Source organism: Colossoma macropomum, unplaced genomic scaffold (genome assembly GCF_904425465.1).
Source record: "Colossoma macropomum unplaced genomic scaffold, Colossoma_macropomum, whole genome shotgun sequence".
NCBI classification, from domain to species: Eukaryota; Metazoa; Chordata; class Actinopteri; order Characiformes; family Serrasalmidae; genus Colossoma; species Colossoma macropomum.
In genome coordinates this window covers 22,230,244-22,247,812 of record NW_023494798.1, presented here as the reverse complement: position 1 = coordinate 22,247,812, position 17,569 = coordinate 22,230,244, and the positions used below count along the sequence as shown (strand labels likewise).

Below are 17,569 nucleotides of genomic sequence, written 5' to 3'. Positions count from 1 at the left end.
AGTAGGAATGAGTGATCAGAGAGAGTCTTTGAGAGGCAGAGATGAAGGGAAGAGAAATGACTGAGTAATTTAGATGGCTAGTGGTTTGGCTTGCGGAACTGACAGCAAGATCAGAGAATGAACGTTGCAGCAGATAAACTTAAACCCACTGCATGTAACGACTCATGCACACACATGAACACAATGGTGTTTTCTCACATGTAACTTAATGGGGACATTTAGAACATTTTGAAATAATTTGTCTTTGTAAGTGCACAAAAGGCAAACAGAAGCACATATGTACACACACAGAGGCGCACACACAGCTTCTGTTTGGATGTGCAAACACACCACTAGTCTGATACAGACTGCCTTAGGAAAAGTTCAGGATACAGCTTTATAGCTTTTAAATGAAAGCTAATTTGTTGCAACAGTCTCTATACATTTCCATGCAAGGAAACACAGATAATACTCAAAAATAGAGATGGCATGAAACCTCTTTGTTTTTCTGATAACGATGCCAGTTTATTCCAATTTGTCTGTTTTTTGGAAAAGAAACATGCACAAAGTCTCTTTCAGAACCCAGAGTATTGGCCAGTACCAATACGGATCCGATATGTTTTCTTTAAAAACCACTAAGCCTTAAAATGAGCTGATTTTAATTGAATCACTTCAACGTGAAGCACTGCGCTACTGTGAGTCAACCTGTAAGGCCTGAAATAATCACTTAAAAGTCAGAGATGTCAATAGTAGATAAGTCACTTACATCCTGAGAAGATGTTTCAACATGCTCATTATCATTCATCTGCTCAGGGAAGGCGTTTAGAGCACAACTGACATTAAAAAAATGTTGTTCTGCGCTTTGTGTGCAGTTACACACAGGTCTCCAGATCCCCATATCTTATGTAGCTTTATATAATGTAGCTTTAAGATGATAATCTAAAAGGAGACTATAATGCTCAAACTACACTGTTATAAGTAAAGGTACAGTGCACATACATTTTTTTTATTCATCAAGGTACAGACAATGTAAATGTACCCTCAAAGGTACAACAGTGGTTTTAAGGTCCAATTGTGTACCTTAAATGAGTTTCTCCCAGTGGATAAGTACGTATTTGTATTTTTTCATAACCCAATGTTTTAAGACAGAGCAATAAAATTAAAAGCCTGGAGACGAGACGGGGTGTGTGGAATCAATACAACTTAGAAAATATAATTTCAGTGGATTATGGAACAATTATATTCCCTGACTAAAGGTACTGAGATGTACCCTTAAGGGTACCACCCTAGTGACAAGAGGGGTAATGCCCCAGAGACAGCTTCTTACCTTTATTTCTGAGAGAGTACTCAAACAGTCTGCTACCCCACATGAAGAAGTATGCAGCTAACAACATAACATCACATAATGTGTGCGTGAGCTGATTCAGGACAGATTTGTTACAAGATTGGACTGGGTTCATTCTTTTTTCTCTCTGCTGCTGATACCCATCAGTATCAATATTCCATTTGTACTCAAAACATGACCACTATTCTCCATTGACTGTCTCAGTATGTGGTGTGTGGTGTAATACTGAAGACTGTCTCTCTCCCTCTCAGACTGCAGCAGCAGAAGAGATATTACTTTGAGCTGATCCACAAACAGAATGATCATGGAACAGACCATGTTGAGGTTGCGGTGAGTACTGTATATACTATGTGTATACATGATTGTCTATGATTGTGCATGTATGTGTGCTTTTCTGAAAAATATTTTGGTTTTTTTTCTGTTTTTTCTTTGCAACAGTGGCGGCTCAATCGGGCCAGGACAAAGTTTGTAATTATCGACTCTCGGTCCATCTCTCTTTATACCAGTAAGTTTGGTAGTAACTTGTAGTTTTGTATGTCTGTCTGTCCATCTGCATGCATAAGTGTTATTTTGGGCAGCTGTAGCTCTATGTGTAATGCTGGAATAGCCGTCCCTGCCCATACCCCATGCTGTGCTGGCACCCTGAAATAGCTAAAATGATAGGTTAGAATGTCTTTCAATGTGTGTATGTGTGTTTGTCTTGCTCCTGCAGTATGGGTGTGTTTCTTGTGTGCATGCTCATGTTGGGATTGTGGTGTAAGTGTGGAACAGGGGGATGGTTTATACATGTGTATGTTGGAGTGTGTGGAACTGTAGAGGGTTGGAAGGAGAGAGGTGTGTGTGTGTGTGTGTGTGTGTGTGTGTGTGTGTGTGGTGGTATATTTAGCTGCAGTATGTGAGCGCATTGATCTCCAAGGGGCTTAAAGAGGAGGGCTTTAACACAGCTTTACACAAGGTTTCTTTCACTGCAGTCAATGTGGGAAAGGAATTATTTTTAAAATTTTGACTGCGCTGCAGTTTTTCACTAATCCAGCACACGACATGTCATGAACAGATGTGGGAAAAGTGATAAGACTTTACTGTAGAGCGGCATTCATAAGGCTGCACAACATCTACATAAGCCTTTCATGACAACTGACATAAAACTATATACACATTTATAAAGGCTTACTCAAAAAGTGATAAGTATCGTAACACTTATTGAGCTGAAATTAGGCTTGGGCGATAATGTAAATTTAGACAAACGATTATCGTCTCCAGAAGTTATCGCGATAAACAATATTATCGTGTTAAAAAATGAATTTATGAAAACCCAAGTGAGCGGGCCTTTCATCTGTTACAGTCATGTGATCATTTTATTGCAGCCTATGTAAGTGAATTGCTGCATCTCAGTGGAACAGCAAAGGAGAATTATAGCAGTGAATCTTAATTCTGGAAAAAACAAAGTTATGTTAAAGAAGAAATAATAATAATAATAATAATAATAATAACTATTATTATTATTATTATTATTATTATTATAGTCTTTACAACCTTGATTGTTTTATACACAACATTATTATACATCTCAGGCACCGCTGTCTTGCTAAGGTACTTACAGCTTAGCAGCTCGTACTGTGGATTCAAGGTCTGTAACATTTCTCCGAATGATGGCTTTTCACCTGTGTTGAATGGCAGCCGACCCTTCACTGTGTAACGGGTTACACTGGTAGTGCACTCTCGCCCCTTTCTCGGCCCTTTCTCGCCTCTTTGCGCTGTTACATTTGTACTTTGTACGTTTTGTTAAAGCACTTGTGATTGTTGATTGATTCGACGAACTGCCTTCTCTTTGTGCCAGACCCAGTTTAGCATACTGAGTTGGATGATCTATCCTGAGATGTGCTTGCAAATTGGTAGTATTGCTGCCTTTGGCGATGATCAGTTTTCTGCATAGACGGCATGTAACACTGTTAACATTCTCCATGTTCGTCTGGTTGGAAGCCAAAATATTGCCAAACTGGCGCGGTAACACCCTTCATCTGTACAAGCTCATCCATTTTTCACCGTCTAGGGAGAAGGTTACATGTAACGTGTTTCATTTGCATATACCCAGCATTCTTTGCCAGACTGAAACGCTACATTCTAATCTTTTCTAGTGGTGTTTTAAAAACGTATATTTGTAGTTAATTAGTTATATTTGTGTAGTCTGTACTTAAATGCCATCTTTTCTGTTATAGCTTAGGTCTAAAATTTTAACATACCATAGATTAGAATGCTTGTACAAAGCCAATAGTTAAATACAAAGAACAAAAAAAAAAGAAAAAAGTCACATGGCAAGGGTGCACGATAAAAAATAAAACAATAATTTGCTTATTATCGTCACTGGTTGAAATTATCGTGATATTCGATAATATCGTTTATCGCCCCACGGCTACCTGAAATAACATCAGAATTGACAGAAGCAGCTTTTATGATAGCTAGCACTTGTAGGAATGAGTTTTTAAAAATGTTTGTGAGTTTATGTGAGTTGTCATGAAATGCTTATATAGGTGTCATGTAGCCTTATGAATGCTGCCCTTCAGTAAAGTGTTACTGAAAAAAGTGAAGACAAATAAAAAAAAAAAAATCTGTAAAATGTTAACACATTGATTATTTGGCTGATGTATATTTGTGTGTGTGTGTGTGTGTGTGTGTGTGTCAGATGAGTCTTCCCTAAAGATGAATTATGTGAGTCACATTCCTCAGACTGCTGCCAGCCATGTAGTTCTGTCCCGGGACGCTGCACTATCCACTCCCCATGAGGCAGACATGCTGAAAGAGGATCCTCGTGACACCTTTTATCAGAGTGAGAACCCTCAGTCGTACACTTTGAGTCAAATTCACATCTACTAGAGTCTAAAATAAACGTGACACTTGTTTCTGTCCAAATGTTCTTCCCCAAAAAATAGACGAATTAGAACAAGCTAATTATTGAGGGAAAAAAAATCAATTATGTAGATTTAAAGGCTGATCTTGATTTGAATGTGATTCTTTAAGAAATGATCATGAAATCCAGAGGTGGAATAACTACAGAGAAATTCTATATAATTATACTTAAAAAATTATACCCAAAGTGTGGGTACTGTGCCAAATTTTGATTCGGTTAAAAGTGGTAAAGTTGGAGAGCCTGTTTGTAAATAAAGGTGTGTTTCATGTCCGTGTACATGTTTGTATCTGGATTTGGACTGGGTAATATAACAATATATATTGTTATCATGATGATTTATGTCACAGTGCAATACAATATGCTTTTCTGAACGTATCATGGACATTGTCGATACTTGTAGAACACTGACCAAACATCATCAAACCATGTTTTATGATAAAGAGAGCAAAATTAGTCCTATTTAACTGGAGTTAGTGCAACCCACTATGCAAAATATTGAATAATAATCATTGTGCTCACAGTTTTTATATTATTTTTTAAAATGTAGCACTACTAGTTCTTTTTTTCTCTGTTCCAACTGATCATATGTCTCAAAAAATAAATATCATGACAGATTGTGTATCATGAAAATTTTAAGTATCGCAATATACTACATTTTTGCCATATCGCCCACCTCTAATCTAAATAAACTTTAAAAACTGGATGAAAACTGTAAACTGGATTCCATTTACACGTTTCACTAAAATGTGTCCACGGTTTAACCCATTTTACCTTCCCGCTTAAAAAGCACATCAGCACATCAACACATACATCATTACTTTTACAACACATTACTTTTTTTTACTTTTCACCCCCCTTAGTTTGGCTTGGACACTGTCGTCAGCCCAGAGTGCAAGAAAGCACTGGGTTTGGGTATAATTCTGGCCTCGCATATCCTCCATCTTTTGTTTAACCATTTATTCTCTCATTGTAAATGAATATCAAAAACGCATTCTGTTTAGACTTGTGTTGGATGGGATCAAGATCAGTCTTTGAACACAAATCCAGATGAGTCGATCAGTGAAAATGCTGCAAGGTATAAACAGGCCCTAAGAGTATTTAAACATACTCAAATACTTGAGTAAATTACAAACCTTCTAAACACTTGTATAGTATAGTAAAACTTAATAATAGAGTACTCTGTTTTCCATGCCTGATGAGTTCTCTACATTTAACCATGATCAAGTTTGAATCACTTTGATTATTTTGCTATGATTCAGAATTATTTAAAATGTATTATTATTTTCATTTTTATTTAAAAATACACAGAAGTGGAATGTAGACTATAAAACAAATACACCAATCTTTTTTCCACACTTAATTGTAATCGATTCTTATTTTTTAAAGTCAGTACATTAAGTTTTATAATCAAAACTGATTGATTAGCAGATTAGTTGCTTAGTTAATTCAGTATTCAAGAGGTTTAAAACAAGTGGGTAAATGTGCAAAGAAAAGGATATACTTTTGTCTCTATACTGTAATGCATGCAGGTTATATTGTGTAACAGTGAAGTAGGGTCTCAGAAGAAGAGTTTGTATAGAAGAAGACTGAAGATTTATCTTCTGTATGTGTATGTGTGTGTTTCTTTATAGTTCCATTGCTGGACCGGTCACATTTATGGGGTGTTTTGCCAGAATGTGCCTATAAACCCAGTTACATCATCAGAGGCTTCCCTTTGCTCCGCTATCAGGGTCTGCAGTTTGTAAGTACTTGTATATGTGCTGTAACCACATATTCAGTGAAACACGCAAACTCATGATACAGATATTGCTTTTTGTGTTGCAAGACTTGCTCTGTGTACTCTGAAGGTGTTGGTTTAACGTCATGGAGCAAGGGTTGTTTCAGGTGTGTTTTGTCTTAAAAATCAAAGCAGTGTAAAGTGTGTGTTTTAGTACGATGTTGCTCCACACCTGCCGTTCTCTTTGTCCACTCCAGTCTTGCTTTTGGACTTCATGATATTTGTCAGGGTATTTTGTTTAAATATTTGTCTGATTACATTGTATACGTATTGCAGGTGCGCCTATTGTACGTTTACCCTAATGACTACACTCGCCTTACTCACATGGAGAATGATAACAAGTGTTTCTATCAGGAGAGAGCCTACTACTTAAAGAGGTAATGAAGCACACCCAAGGCCACTTTGCAGTGCGTGCTTGACTATGTCAAGTACCATCTATGAATCATGCAAACATGTGGGAGTTGAAAGTACACATACATTCCTGCCAAGGAAGACAAAATAATCCCCCAGCCACCCAGCTGCCTGTGAAATGTGAAAATATCATGATGAATGGACCATTAGAAATACACCAGAATTGCTTGGAATAAAATCTCTTTATATTAACTTACATTAAAACTAAAGTACAAATTTGCTTTCTTTTGTAAATTTAGCATTTTGGAGAATTTTTTGTGGACTGCAGTGATGTGTAGTTATTTAGTGACATTGACATTCAATTTGCATTCTGTATTGGCAGGTTTGTGAGTGCACTTTGTGTCTCATAATAAAAATGACAAAAATCTGAAAAATAAGTTTTTCTTTTTACAAAATAATTCAAATCATAATAAAATGTAAACACAACTGTGGAATCAATCATTTAGAATCTGTGCTTCAGAAAGGATTCCTCTGCTTGTGGCCCGGAGAGTTAGAGAACCCTGCTGTAAACATCTAGGCACTTTGTGTTTGTTTCAGCTTACATGCAGCAGGGGGCAGTATGTGGCAATAAAAGTAAATAAACAACTCTGTAATTCCTATATTAAAAAAAATCCAGTCTGCAAACCTGTATATCAGTTTGGTTGTGGTCTTGTTCTGTACTTGAAAAGGCCACATCATTGATCTGTTGTTGGTAATTATGAATGTTTTTTACACAGATATGGCTTCTCCATGTATATGAAACTGGACCAACCAGGGAACAAGAATGTGGACTTTAGATACAGAGGTACTGAAATAACGCACTGTCTCAGCCGCTCTCACTGCTCAGCCACATACTTTCGCCAAGTAAACATTCTAGCCAAAAAAAATATTTGCATCAGGCATATTTTCCAAAATGTAGATGAATTTTGTGTCCCACAACATACACTCACGCTGTTTCCTGAGCACATTCCCCTTTAAGAAATATCTGGAATATTTCAGAAGTCATATGTTCAACAGGAATTTGCATTATCCACAGTTCTTAAAGATGAGATTTATCAGATTTATTTTCAAAGGTATTGGGATATCGACTGACAGTTTCTCTTCGAAAGTACAACCTCGTTACCCAGATCAGTGGAATGCCCTTAATGTCCTTGTGCCATTTGCATGGATGCTAATTGACCACATTTTGTGTATGTGCTAATTATATACTAAAAACTCAACCTCGTTTCTCATTTAAGTCATTGTCTGTAATGACACGTTGTAAAAATTAGATATTGGTCATGATGCAGGTTAACACATTATGAATGGTGAATGCTTGAAAGATTATAAAAACAATTAAAGGTTTTTAAGAATTACAAGGGCTAAATGTCACCCCAATCATGGAATCACCCAGCTAACAAGTAATGGAAGCTCATGCCCCACGAGTTGGCACAAAATGTGTGCCTGAATCTTCCCATGCTTGCTTCAAATTCTGATACACATGGGATACTTATATCTGTAAAAATGAACATTGTATAGCTCAAAACAGATCTTTGAGCCTGAATTTTGTCTGCAATTGTCTATTTTTTATAGATAACAGTATGTTGTACAGTATCAGATACAACATAAGCACAGGTAGATTTCATATCTTTGATTATACATCCTCATTTCCTTTCCTAGCATCTTAGCTCCTCCCTCTGAGAGAAGCATGAATGAGATGTAAGGATGGAGGAATCAGTGCCAAAGATGTCCTTCACTCAGCTGTCAATTTCATCTCCTGTTACAGGGCTTAATAGCTCTGCCAGTAATATACACATGTATTGTCGCTGTCCAAAAAAAAAAAAACACTTCTTCATTAGCATTTTTCAACATTACATGAACACAGCAACTGCCCTTTACATTGTCTGAAATTTCCTGATGGATGGACACTCTAAATTTACTCAGAATAAAATCTTTTTACGTTAACTTCCATTAAAAGTTAAGAAAGTTTTTGCCTTATCTTGGTAATATTTTGGAAATGCATGTTGTTTTGGGTAAGCGACGATATTATTAAATAACTTTACACATCAACATTATTTATTGAAATTCTTGTACATCAGCAATTTAATTAACTATCATCAGCTTTTCACAGTACCCTCCCATTAACTGAAACCATCCAATAAAAACAGAGGGTGCTGCCACAAAATCTTGCATGTAAGATGTACATATGTTTCCTCGCTTTGGAAGTCTCCTCTCTCCTTGCTCCTTAATTCCTCAGAGTGCATTTATAGAAGTAATACTTAAAACTAGTGAATTAGACTTGTAGCTCCACTCCAAAACTACTGCAGCAAACTTTGGACATCAGAAATGTTTTAGCTGATCAACGACATTTAAGGTAACAGGATAATTATGTAAAGTAGATTTTTGCCAAACTGTTGTTTTAAAACACTGATGGCAGATGAACCTTTTCTGTTCATGCTCAGTGCTCTCTTGACTCTTATTTTCAGCTAACTGCTTTGCAGTCTTTTTAATTTATAGTCTTATTTTTTTTTGCTTTCCTTCAGGTGATGATAGGGTTAGATTGAGGCAGAGGCAGGATTGGTACAATTATGGAGGGATGGAGCAAGAAGGAGAGGAGGAGGACATGAAGGATGAGGAGAAAGCTGAAGGTGGGATTGTGGATGATTTTGATGACTACTCACTGCAGAAACAAAGGAAACTCTTTTCTACGTCCTTGGCTGAAGAGAGCAGGAACACTGGGTGGAGAGATGACGGACAGATAAACGGAGTGGGGAGACCACAGCAGGAGAATTCGCCAGTAAATACAATTGGTGAAATAAGAGCACCAAACTGGCCTTCAGAACAGCATCTGGGGAGAGCAGTGGAGAATCAGCAACAAAGACCAGAAGCACTCCAAATCCAAACCGAAACAGCAGGACAGGTCAGTAGGTCAGGCGTGAAACGTAAAGTTGAGCATGATCTGTCTCTTAAAAGGAAACAAGGACGTGACTTCCAGCCTCAAGGACGCTTAAGTAGTGATGACGGCCAAAGAGAGCCACAGGCTGCTGTAGAAAAACCTGAAGACTTTACTGCCAAACCGGTTGAGGCGAAAGATAAAACTGTTGATGCAGCAGTGCTGGGCCACTATGATGCTGAGCGATTCAAAAGGGATGCTGCTAACAGGAAGGCTGCTGATTCTGTCATCTCTGACATCAAGGAGAGAGGTCAGCATCTAGCCAGATTAAATAACAAGCATATTCTGCCTGCTAATAATGAACGCAAGGCGGCAGAGCATGTGTCAGATGCCAAACTGAACATTTTGGATGAAGGCAAGATAAAGGAAACCATCCCAGAGGAAATTAGAGTTATTCGGGCAGGAAGCGAAACTGATGCAAGCTTACTGGATGGTACTAAGCACAGGTCAGCAGGTCAAGAGAAGGACCAAGCTGCTGAGCATAGGGTCCTGAATCACAAAGTAGCAAATTCAGACAGAGAAAATGCAGCAATGTTGCATGTAGATGAGGGTAATGCTTCTCTGTCTCTCAGGTCAAATTCAAATGGATCTCTGTCTCATAAAATAAAAGATGGTTCCATCAGGCTGTTAAATGGGCCTAAACCTCAAGAACATCATTATGCCATTACTCAAGATGCAAACAGGCTTGATACTAAACAGATGACAAAGGGGTTAGATTTACCCCAGTCCATTACTGGGCATGTGGAGATGGATGTTGTTGATTCTCCCACCAAGGAAAATAACCACTCCTGGAGGAGAGAGAAAGAGGCAGTGGGAGAGGAGGCTAGAATTGTACCCAAAAGAAAGCAGAAACTGAGCAAGTATGACGAAGAAGACGACACAGTAGACAATTGGGCACTCTATGGAGACTCTGAGTCAGAGAACGACCTCCTCAACCGGGTTGGGTTTGACCGTGAGGTGAACTGGGCTCAGACGTTCCAGGTCAAGCCGCTGGACTTCCAGACTCTACGATCTGATTGGATAGATCTAACCTGCAACGTGTCTGGGAATCTGCTGATCAGGCAGTCAGAGGCTGAGGCTGTAGTGCAGACTTTCATGGAGAAACTCAACAAGAAATACCCAAGGTATGTTAGAGAGAGAATAATGTGTACTACTACCATTAAAAAGTTTGGAACTTTTATAAGTTTTATTTTAGAATATTATTATGCAGTATTCACCAGTGTTTTCTTATTTGGGATTTGTTCTTAGGTAAGAACAGAATCTACACACATTCAAGAGCACAAAGGTGCAAACAATTCTGTGGTTTAGAAACATGCCATAAGTCTGAAGTAGACTTTTAAGCAGTTTTTAAGTAGACTTTTTCTTAGGATCTTTCTCCAGAACTACTTAAGAAAAAACTGAGTGATTGATGAGTGAGGCCCATTGTTTTCAGTAGAATTAAATGGAAAGAAGACAAACGAACGAGCTGTAGATGATTCTAAAATGACTGGGAAATGTGTAAAGTCTCTCTCATGGCAGATGCTATTAAAAAAAAAAATCTGAATAGATTCAGAGGTGCATCTGTGTGTGTGTGTGTGTGTGTGTGTGTGTGTGTGTGTGTGCGTGTGCGTGTGTGTGTTTATAATGTATTACACCCACACACAAGATATATATTGATAGATTTGTTGACATGGCGAGTGATTCTACACTTTTGAGTGCTACTGTACACTGCCTGTCAAATGTTTTGAGACACCTTGCCTACTTTAAAAGTCATAAAATATAAAACATTTATTCAACCTTTGGGTATTTTTGCAACATTCAGGCTCATGATGCTCAAACTGTCTTCTTTGGTATGAATTTCATACCATATTCTAAAGAGTAGCTGTTGTTTAAATGATAATGTGCCAGTTTTCGGAGATCTTTTGACCCAAAGGTGGTTTTAAAAACCTGAAAGGTTTGCGTGATGATGAGTAGGGGTGAGTGGAGGGTGAGAATCTCTAGAATCTCCATTTCCACTCAGGTTTGATGCAATTATAAAATGATTCTGAACTAATTTTGATGCATCTCAGTAATGATTTCAATATCCTACATTGTCGTTTTTTTATCGTATTTGTCATTAACAAGTAGTGTTTATACCATGACCACTTTGTGACTGTGTGATTTGTTGAGATCCTACATTCTTTTTCCTCTCCCAAGCTGCGCTTCACCAAAGTATCTATCTTTACAATGTCTCTAGGTGTTTGAATAAATATCTGATTATGAGGTTTTGTGAATTAATTAGAACCTTTAAGGAGAGAATCACAGTGCGTTTAAGAACCAATTATTTTTCCCGCCCATACAGATGAATGTGTGGGCTGGTTGGATACTGACATATAGAGTAAAAGGAATGTTTTTTGCAAGGTAAATCATATTTTGTTTTTGTGTGTGTGTCTGTGTGTGTCTGTGTCTAGTCGGTTCTCTCTCCAGCATATAGTGAATGTAGAGAAGCGGCCTGATGCAGCTCGGGGCAGTCGGTATCTGCTGGAGTTGGATCTGCTGGAGTGGTCTAGGCGCAGAATACGCCTAGCTCACTACATCTATGTTCTGTACCGCCCTGACCACAGCCGAGGCAGTGGCGTCAACAAGCAGAGTGACCACCCACATCTTCTGCTCTGCAACCCACACAACTTCCAGTGGAACCCCAGAGCTACTGTCCACTTCATTGTGCCAGGTCAGATACACACATCGACACATGGAGTTCCTCACTTAAAGCTTTCAGGTGTTTAAACCACTTTTAATCCATAAGATTTTCAGTATGTTCTTTTAACAATAGTTTGGAAAAGAAAACTCTCAAATCATTATTTAGGCAAATCCTGCTTATGATATCAAGGAAGAAACTTTGATTAACACTAAACAGAGTATTGCAAAATATATACACTACACATTCACTGGCCACTTTATTAAGTACACCTACCCTGTATCTACACTGTACGTATCATGTAGGTGCAGTTTGTGGTTTCACAAGTTAATTTGTTTCTCTGTATAATTTGTTAGCCATTCTTTGTCCCATTCATCAACAGTATAGACCCCTAGGACCACTACTGAGAATGTATTATCAGCATGGTGAATTGTTCTCAGCAGTTTAGTATAATAAGAAGGAGAAATTCTCTCTCAGTAATGGTAATGATGTCAATGGGTAAATTAATGGCTTGGTGAAAAATCTAATTTACACAGTTGTCCTCTCACTCCAGATGTGGTCGATCCTCCAAGAAATGTTTAGTGTCTGAATTTTTCTTCTTTAGTGTTAAACTAAAGCTACAGGGCTAACAGTGATAAACACTAGAGGTCGATAGTCACCCAAATCTTTTTCTGTATATACATCCCCCAAATTTCTCTCAATCTACTCAAACCTCATCTTGATCTTAATTAAGATCTTGCAGACTAGTCAGTGTGATTTAGTGCTTATTATGACTTTTTGTGAACTATAAAAAAGAAACAGAATTTCTCCTTGTAGCAGAACTGATTGGGCAGCCATTTTAGGAAACAAGTGTTGTGCTGAATTCCAACTCTTCATTCTTCATATGCACACATCACACTGACTTCTACACGCAGCAGATTCTGGTCACAATTTCTGTTGGTCATTTTTATGAAAAACTCTTATATTTATCTTAAATTTATAAATAAAAATCAGAAACTGTAGTCTAGTGTCCATGCATCCTAAAGGCGAACATGAATAGGAGTCTGATTCTGTGGAGGGAGGCAGAATTTGGCACAATGCATAGTTTAAACCACCGTCCTTGAGCTGAATGTGATTTGTGGTGGTCAAGAGAAGTTTTGGGCAAGTAGTTAAAGAAAAGATGTGGGTGCCTATTGACTGTTAGTAGTGTAGGCCTCATAGTTACAGCGCTGAACTAAAGAAACAAAAAATTTGGACAGCAAAATATCTTGGCTGATCCAGTACATTTGAGGTAAGTGGAAAATTGTGTAAATTTGATCTTTTTTTCCAGATAATTTTGTTAATGTTGTTTATGAGCGCAGAATACACTACGAAGCATTTTTAGTGATTGTTGTTTTATACAGAACCCAATTAAGTTTGTGTATGTGTATATAGTGAAGAACCAGGCTCGCTGGGTGCAGCAGTTCATTGTGGACATGGAGGAGCTCAACAGAGCCACTGGAGACAGCAATTTCAACATCATCATCACTGATTATGACAGCACAGATATGGATATAGAGAAAGCCCTGAAAAACTCTCATCTACCAAGGTACAAACACATACAGTATTTTTAAGTACCTTTTTCTTTGTATTTGTATGTCTCTCTGTTCTTTGTGATTGTAATTGTCTGTCTGCTCTCTCTCAGTTACCAGTACCTCAGACTAAATGGAAACTTTCAGAGGTCAGCAGGGCTACAGGCTGGAATAGACCTCATTACAGTAAGTTTTGAATGCATATGTAATTACATGTGAATAATGCTGCATTGCATCTGAATTACATATATATTTTTTTTATTTTTCTCAGGATGAGCACAGCATTGTGTTTCTGTGTGATCTGCACATCCATTTCCCGCTGGGTTTTATTGACTCGGTGAGGAGACACTGTGTTGAAGGACGGATGGCCTTTGCTCCCATAGTGATGAGGCTTAACTGTGGTGCTACACCTCAGGAACCTGATGGTACGCACACTAATCTCTCTTTCTCGTGTGAAAACTTTCCAAGTAGTAAATTTTAGGTCCCACTGTTTAATCACAAGAGTATTAATTGAACAAGACATATGAATAGAGGACCATTTGGGTAGCTTTCTAGCACACACCACAACAAACCGGTTGGCCAGTTAATCATCTCTGACTGAGGACTTAGAGGAAATAAAAAAATTCATATTAAATTTGTGCTGATAGATTTTTCTGTGTGTTCCTGTTTACTTCAAATCAGTAGCATCAGTGTTACCATAGAACTCTGTCAGCATATGCCACCATCCCCAGCCCCTATCAGCATGCTGCTAACACAGTTCTTTCTACAGATGTCTGAAACACTTTAAGTATGGTAATGACAACTGGTCAACTAGATTACCGGACTTGCGGAGGGAGAGATGTTCTAGACGCAAGGAGCAAATCTTAAAACTGCTTGATCACGTAAGCTTTGGGTTGATAATGGAATAGTGAGTAGCCCAGCGATAGGTAGGTAGGTAGGTGGGGTCGTCTATTACAGCAGCACAAAATACAGTAAATAGCAAAAATATTGTTTTATGCTGTTATACACATGCATAAATAGAATGTAAAGATATATAATAAAATATACTAAAACAACCATAAAATATAATGTGCAGCACAAGAATAAGTAAGGAAAATTGCATTAATATTATGCAGGTGACAATGCATACATGGTGGATGAACCGAGTGACTACACTGTAAACGATAACATCTGTTAATAGTTGTGCAATATGCCTAGGTGTATAAACAAAGTGGCAGTGTGTTGTGCAATATTTATAGGTGTATAAACAAAGTGGCAGTGCGATGTGCAATATTTATAGCTGTATAAAAAAAATGGTAGTGCATAGTACAGAGTAAAGACATATAATGTACAAATGGTGCTCAGTGAGCCTGTCCTGTCAGTAGCTTAGTATACAGCGACGAGGGGGACCTAACAGTACAAGTAGGTTTGTAGGAAAGAAGATCAGACAGACAAGAAGGAGCGAGGTTGTTAAGAGCTTTGGAAGTAAAAAAGCAAGATTTTGAAGAATGGGTGTAATGTGATGGTGTGACCAGGTATGAGTAAGAAGAGTTCTGGAATGTCTGGAGCTTGTGAGAGGAGAAGAGCTAATTGCGGTTTCAAAAACAGTTCTTACTTAGGGACCAAATGAAAGGATAGAGTCGAGAATGATACCCAGATTTCAAATAAGAGGGGAAGGGGACACAGATACATTGTCAATGTGGAGAGTGAGAGAAGCAGTTTCACTGAGGGTTGAGTTAGATCCAATGAGGATGACTTCAGTCTTATCGCTATTTAGCATGAAGTTGTGTTTTATCCAGTTTTTGATTGCAGGGGGAGTTTGTAAGAGATTTGTGAGCCTCATGGGATTCTGTGCTAAATGTTGTCAGCTGCATGAGTGAGTTACTTTAGTCTGCCAGATTATTTTGTTAAAGTAATGAAAGGTAGGAAAAAATCTAATGCAGGAGGAAATGCAGGGAGACTTGCAGGGGGAGAAGTTACAGCATTAAAAGTGGACTGTGAACCTGAATGTGAAAGTGTTTCAGTGGACCGAACCGAATACTAACTGTATTGCAGCGACATACATGAACATGAACCAGCACAACTTGTGTAGCAGTGCTGTGCAGTGGTTTATTCACTTCACTGCATTTATGTACACAATTTAGCCAAAGGCAGTTCATCAAAACACAGACTATCTACCGGTGTAGATATTAGGTTACAAAGAGAATCATTTCTCCTGCTTTCATAGATTTTACATTTTATTTACTATCCCTTGTCTGAGTAGTGTAAACAGAGTGTTCTTCTCCCCTCCTCTCTATCTGTTCATAGTCTGTGGTGCTGGTCAGAAGTTGGAATGTTAAGCGTCAGCACGAGACAAAACACTTCAGATTAAACTACCAACAAAATCCAGTCTCTCTGGACAAATAAAATAAACCTAAAGCTTAACATAAAAGACCCTACAGTGTGCTCATTCCCAGCACAAGAGCATGATATTCTTACTAAGAAAAGTCTTTATTTTTATTTTAATTACATTTTATATATAATTTTTATATGGAACAAATATTTGTAAAGATTTTTAAAGTTTTAATAGTTTTTCCTTTCAAAAATATATATATTTTTTTAACTGACAATTTAATTTTTCAATTGTTCTGAAAGTATTTAATCTGTGTCGTTCTATTCCATTATTTCCCTAGAGAAATCATTAATTAAACATTTAAAGGCAACCATTGTCACCATTCACTTATGATAGTTTGCTTATTTGGACTTTCATGAGCCGGAAATTTGATGAATCGGGACCTTCAGGTCCTGCTCTAGATCCTGTGCAGTCATATGCGAAATACATCACACACATGTAGTCTGAAATATATGTTTTAAAAATGCATTTTCACACATTTTTGCTGCACATTTTGTGTGATCTGAAAAGCCCAAAATAATACAGTATTGCTTGGGCATTCTGCAGGGTACTGGGAAGTAAACGGCTTTGGTTTGCTGGGTATTTATAAATCTGACCTGGACTCTATTGGTGGCATGAACACCAAAGACTTCACTGTCCGCTGGGGAGGAGAGGACTGGGAACTACTGGACAGGTGGGCCATTACACTGTTTGTCTGATGTAACAGTTTATGTAGGCTACTACACTTTTCTACTTTCTACTTCTACTTTTCTACAAGGCTAATTATAATGTTCTGATTGCCTCTGAATTATTCCGAGCATAAAACTGCATGGTTCGTAATTACATGTAATTATATGATTATGATTATACAAATACATGTAGTTCTGAACCATGTAGTTTTATTGATGTGTAATTACTTGTGTCTAGATGTGGTTGATAGAATGGATGATGTATTGCTCTTGTCTGCAGGATCCTGCAGGCAGGATTGGAAGTGGAGCGGCTATACTTGAGGAATTTCTTCCATTACTACCACACTCGGCGTGGCATGTGGAACCGCCGGATAGTCCCTGATACGTAACTATGGCAACCCCACATCTTCAGCACAACAGTCACTGTGGCACTTTATTCAGCCTATGCTCTGTTTGCCCATTCTGGCAGACGGCTCCTGTGAGGGTGGGCCTCGGGGCATTCCAGAGGTCTGGCTGGCTGATGCTGTCTGTCAGTCAGGCAGTGTTTGTGATGATAGGCTTTGGTTGTGGTAGTGGAAACCAAAAGAAGAAACATGAAGGAGCTAAACTCTTTGGATGCTCCTGATACTACTGAAGATACACACTCAGGAGAGAAAGTGCTCTAAAATTAAGTGCATCTTAGCTTTATTTATGCTTCGAAGCATTTCTTTATTTTACACACTGTCTTGTTTTTAGAGACTGTGTGTATTTCATGTGAATGTGTATTTATTGGTGTAGAATGGTTTCGTGTGGGTTTCATTCCACATTAGCGTTTGTACTGTATATAGTGTACAGACCCTCTCTGGGGCTCTATGGTAGGGCTGCCCAAGCCACTCCTGGGAATCTATCCACCTACAAGGTTTAGTCACAGTCCTTATAAGAAAGACTGTCCACTTGGTAGCCATCTTGGAAACACCTTCGGGCAGTTATTTCTAGTCATAGAAGACCAGGCTCCTA

General features: G+C 38.2%; 1 protein-coding gene across 1 annotated transcript in view; it reads left to right on the top strand.

Annotated features, from left to right (window-relative positions):
• b4galnt3b (beta-1,4-N-acetyl-galactosaminyl transferase 3b) overlaps positions 1-17,209 on the top strand; it is a 34,140-nt gene extending 16,931 nt beyond the window's left edge. The window contains exons 8-20 of the mRNA XM_036584785.1: positions 1,576-1,654; positions 1,763-1,829; positions 4,005-4,148; positions 5,861-5,970; positions 6,283-6,383; positions 7,134-7,201; positions 8,919-10,452; positions 11,758-12,017; positions 13,398-13,551; positions 13,648-13,720; positions 13,806-13,959; positions 16,452-16,578; positions 16,854-17,209. Of these exons, the coding sequence (XP_036440678.1) occupies positions 1,576-1,654; positions 1,763-1,829; positions 4,005-4,148; positions 5,861-5,970; positions 6,283-6,383; positions 7,134-7,201; positions 8,919-10,452; positions 11,758-12,017; positions 13,398-13,551; positions 13,648-13,720; positions 13,806-13,959; positions 16,452-16,578; positions 16,854-16,962 (2,980 nt within the window). The 3' untranslated portion in view covers positions 16,963-17,209. The remainder of the gene's footprint in view (positions 1-1,575; positions 1,655-1,762; positions 1,830-4,004; positions 4,149-5,860; positions 5,971-6,282; positions 6,384-7,133; positions 7,202-8,918; positions 10,453-11,757; positions 12,018-13,397; positions 13,552-13,647; positions 13,721-13,805; positions 13,960-16,451; positions 16,579-16,853) is intronic.
• The last annotated feature ends 360 nt before the right edge of the window (positions 17,210-17,569 follow it).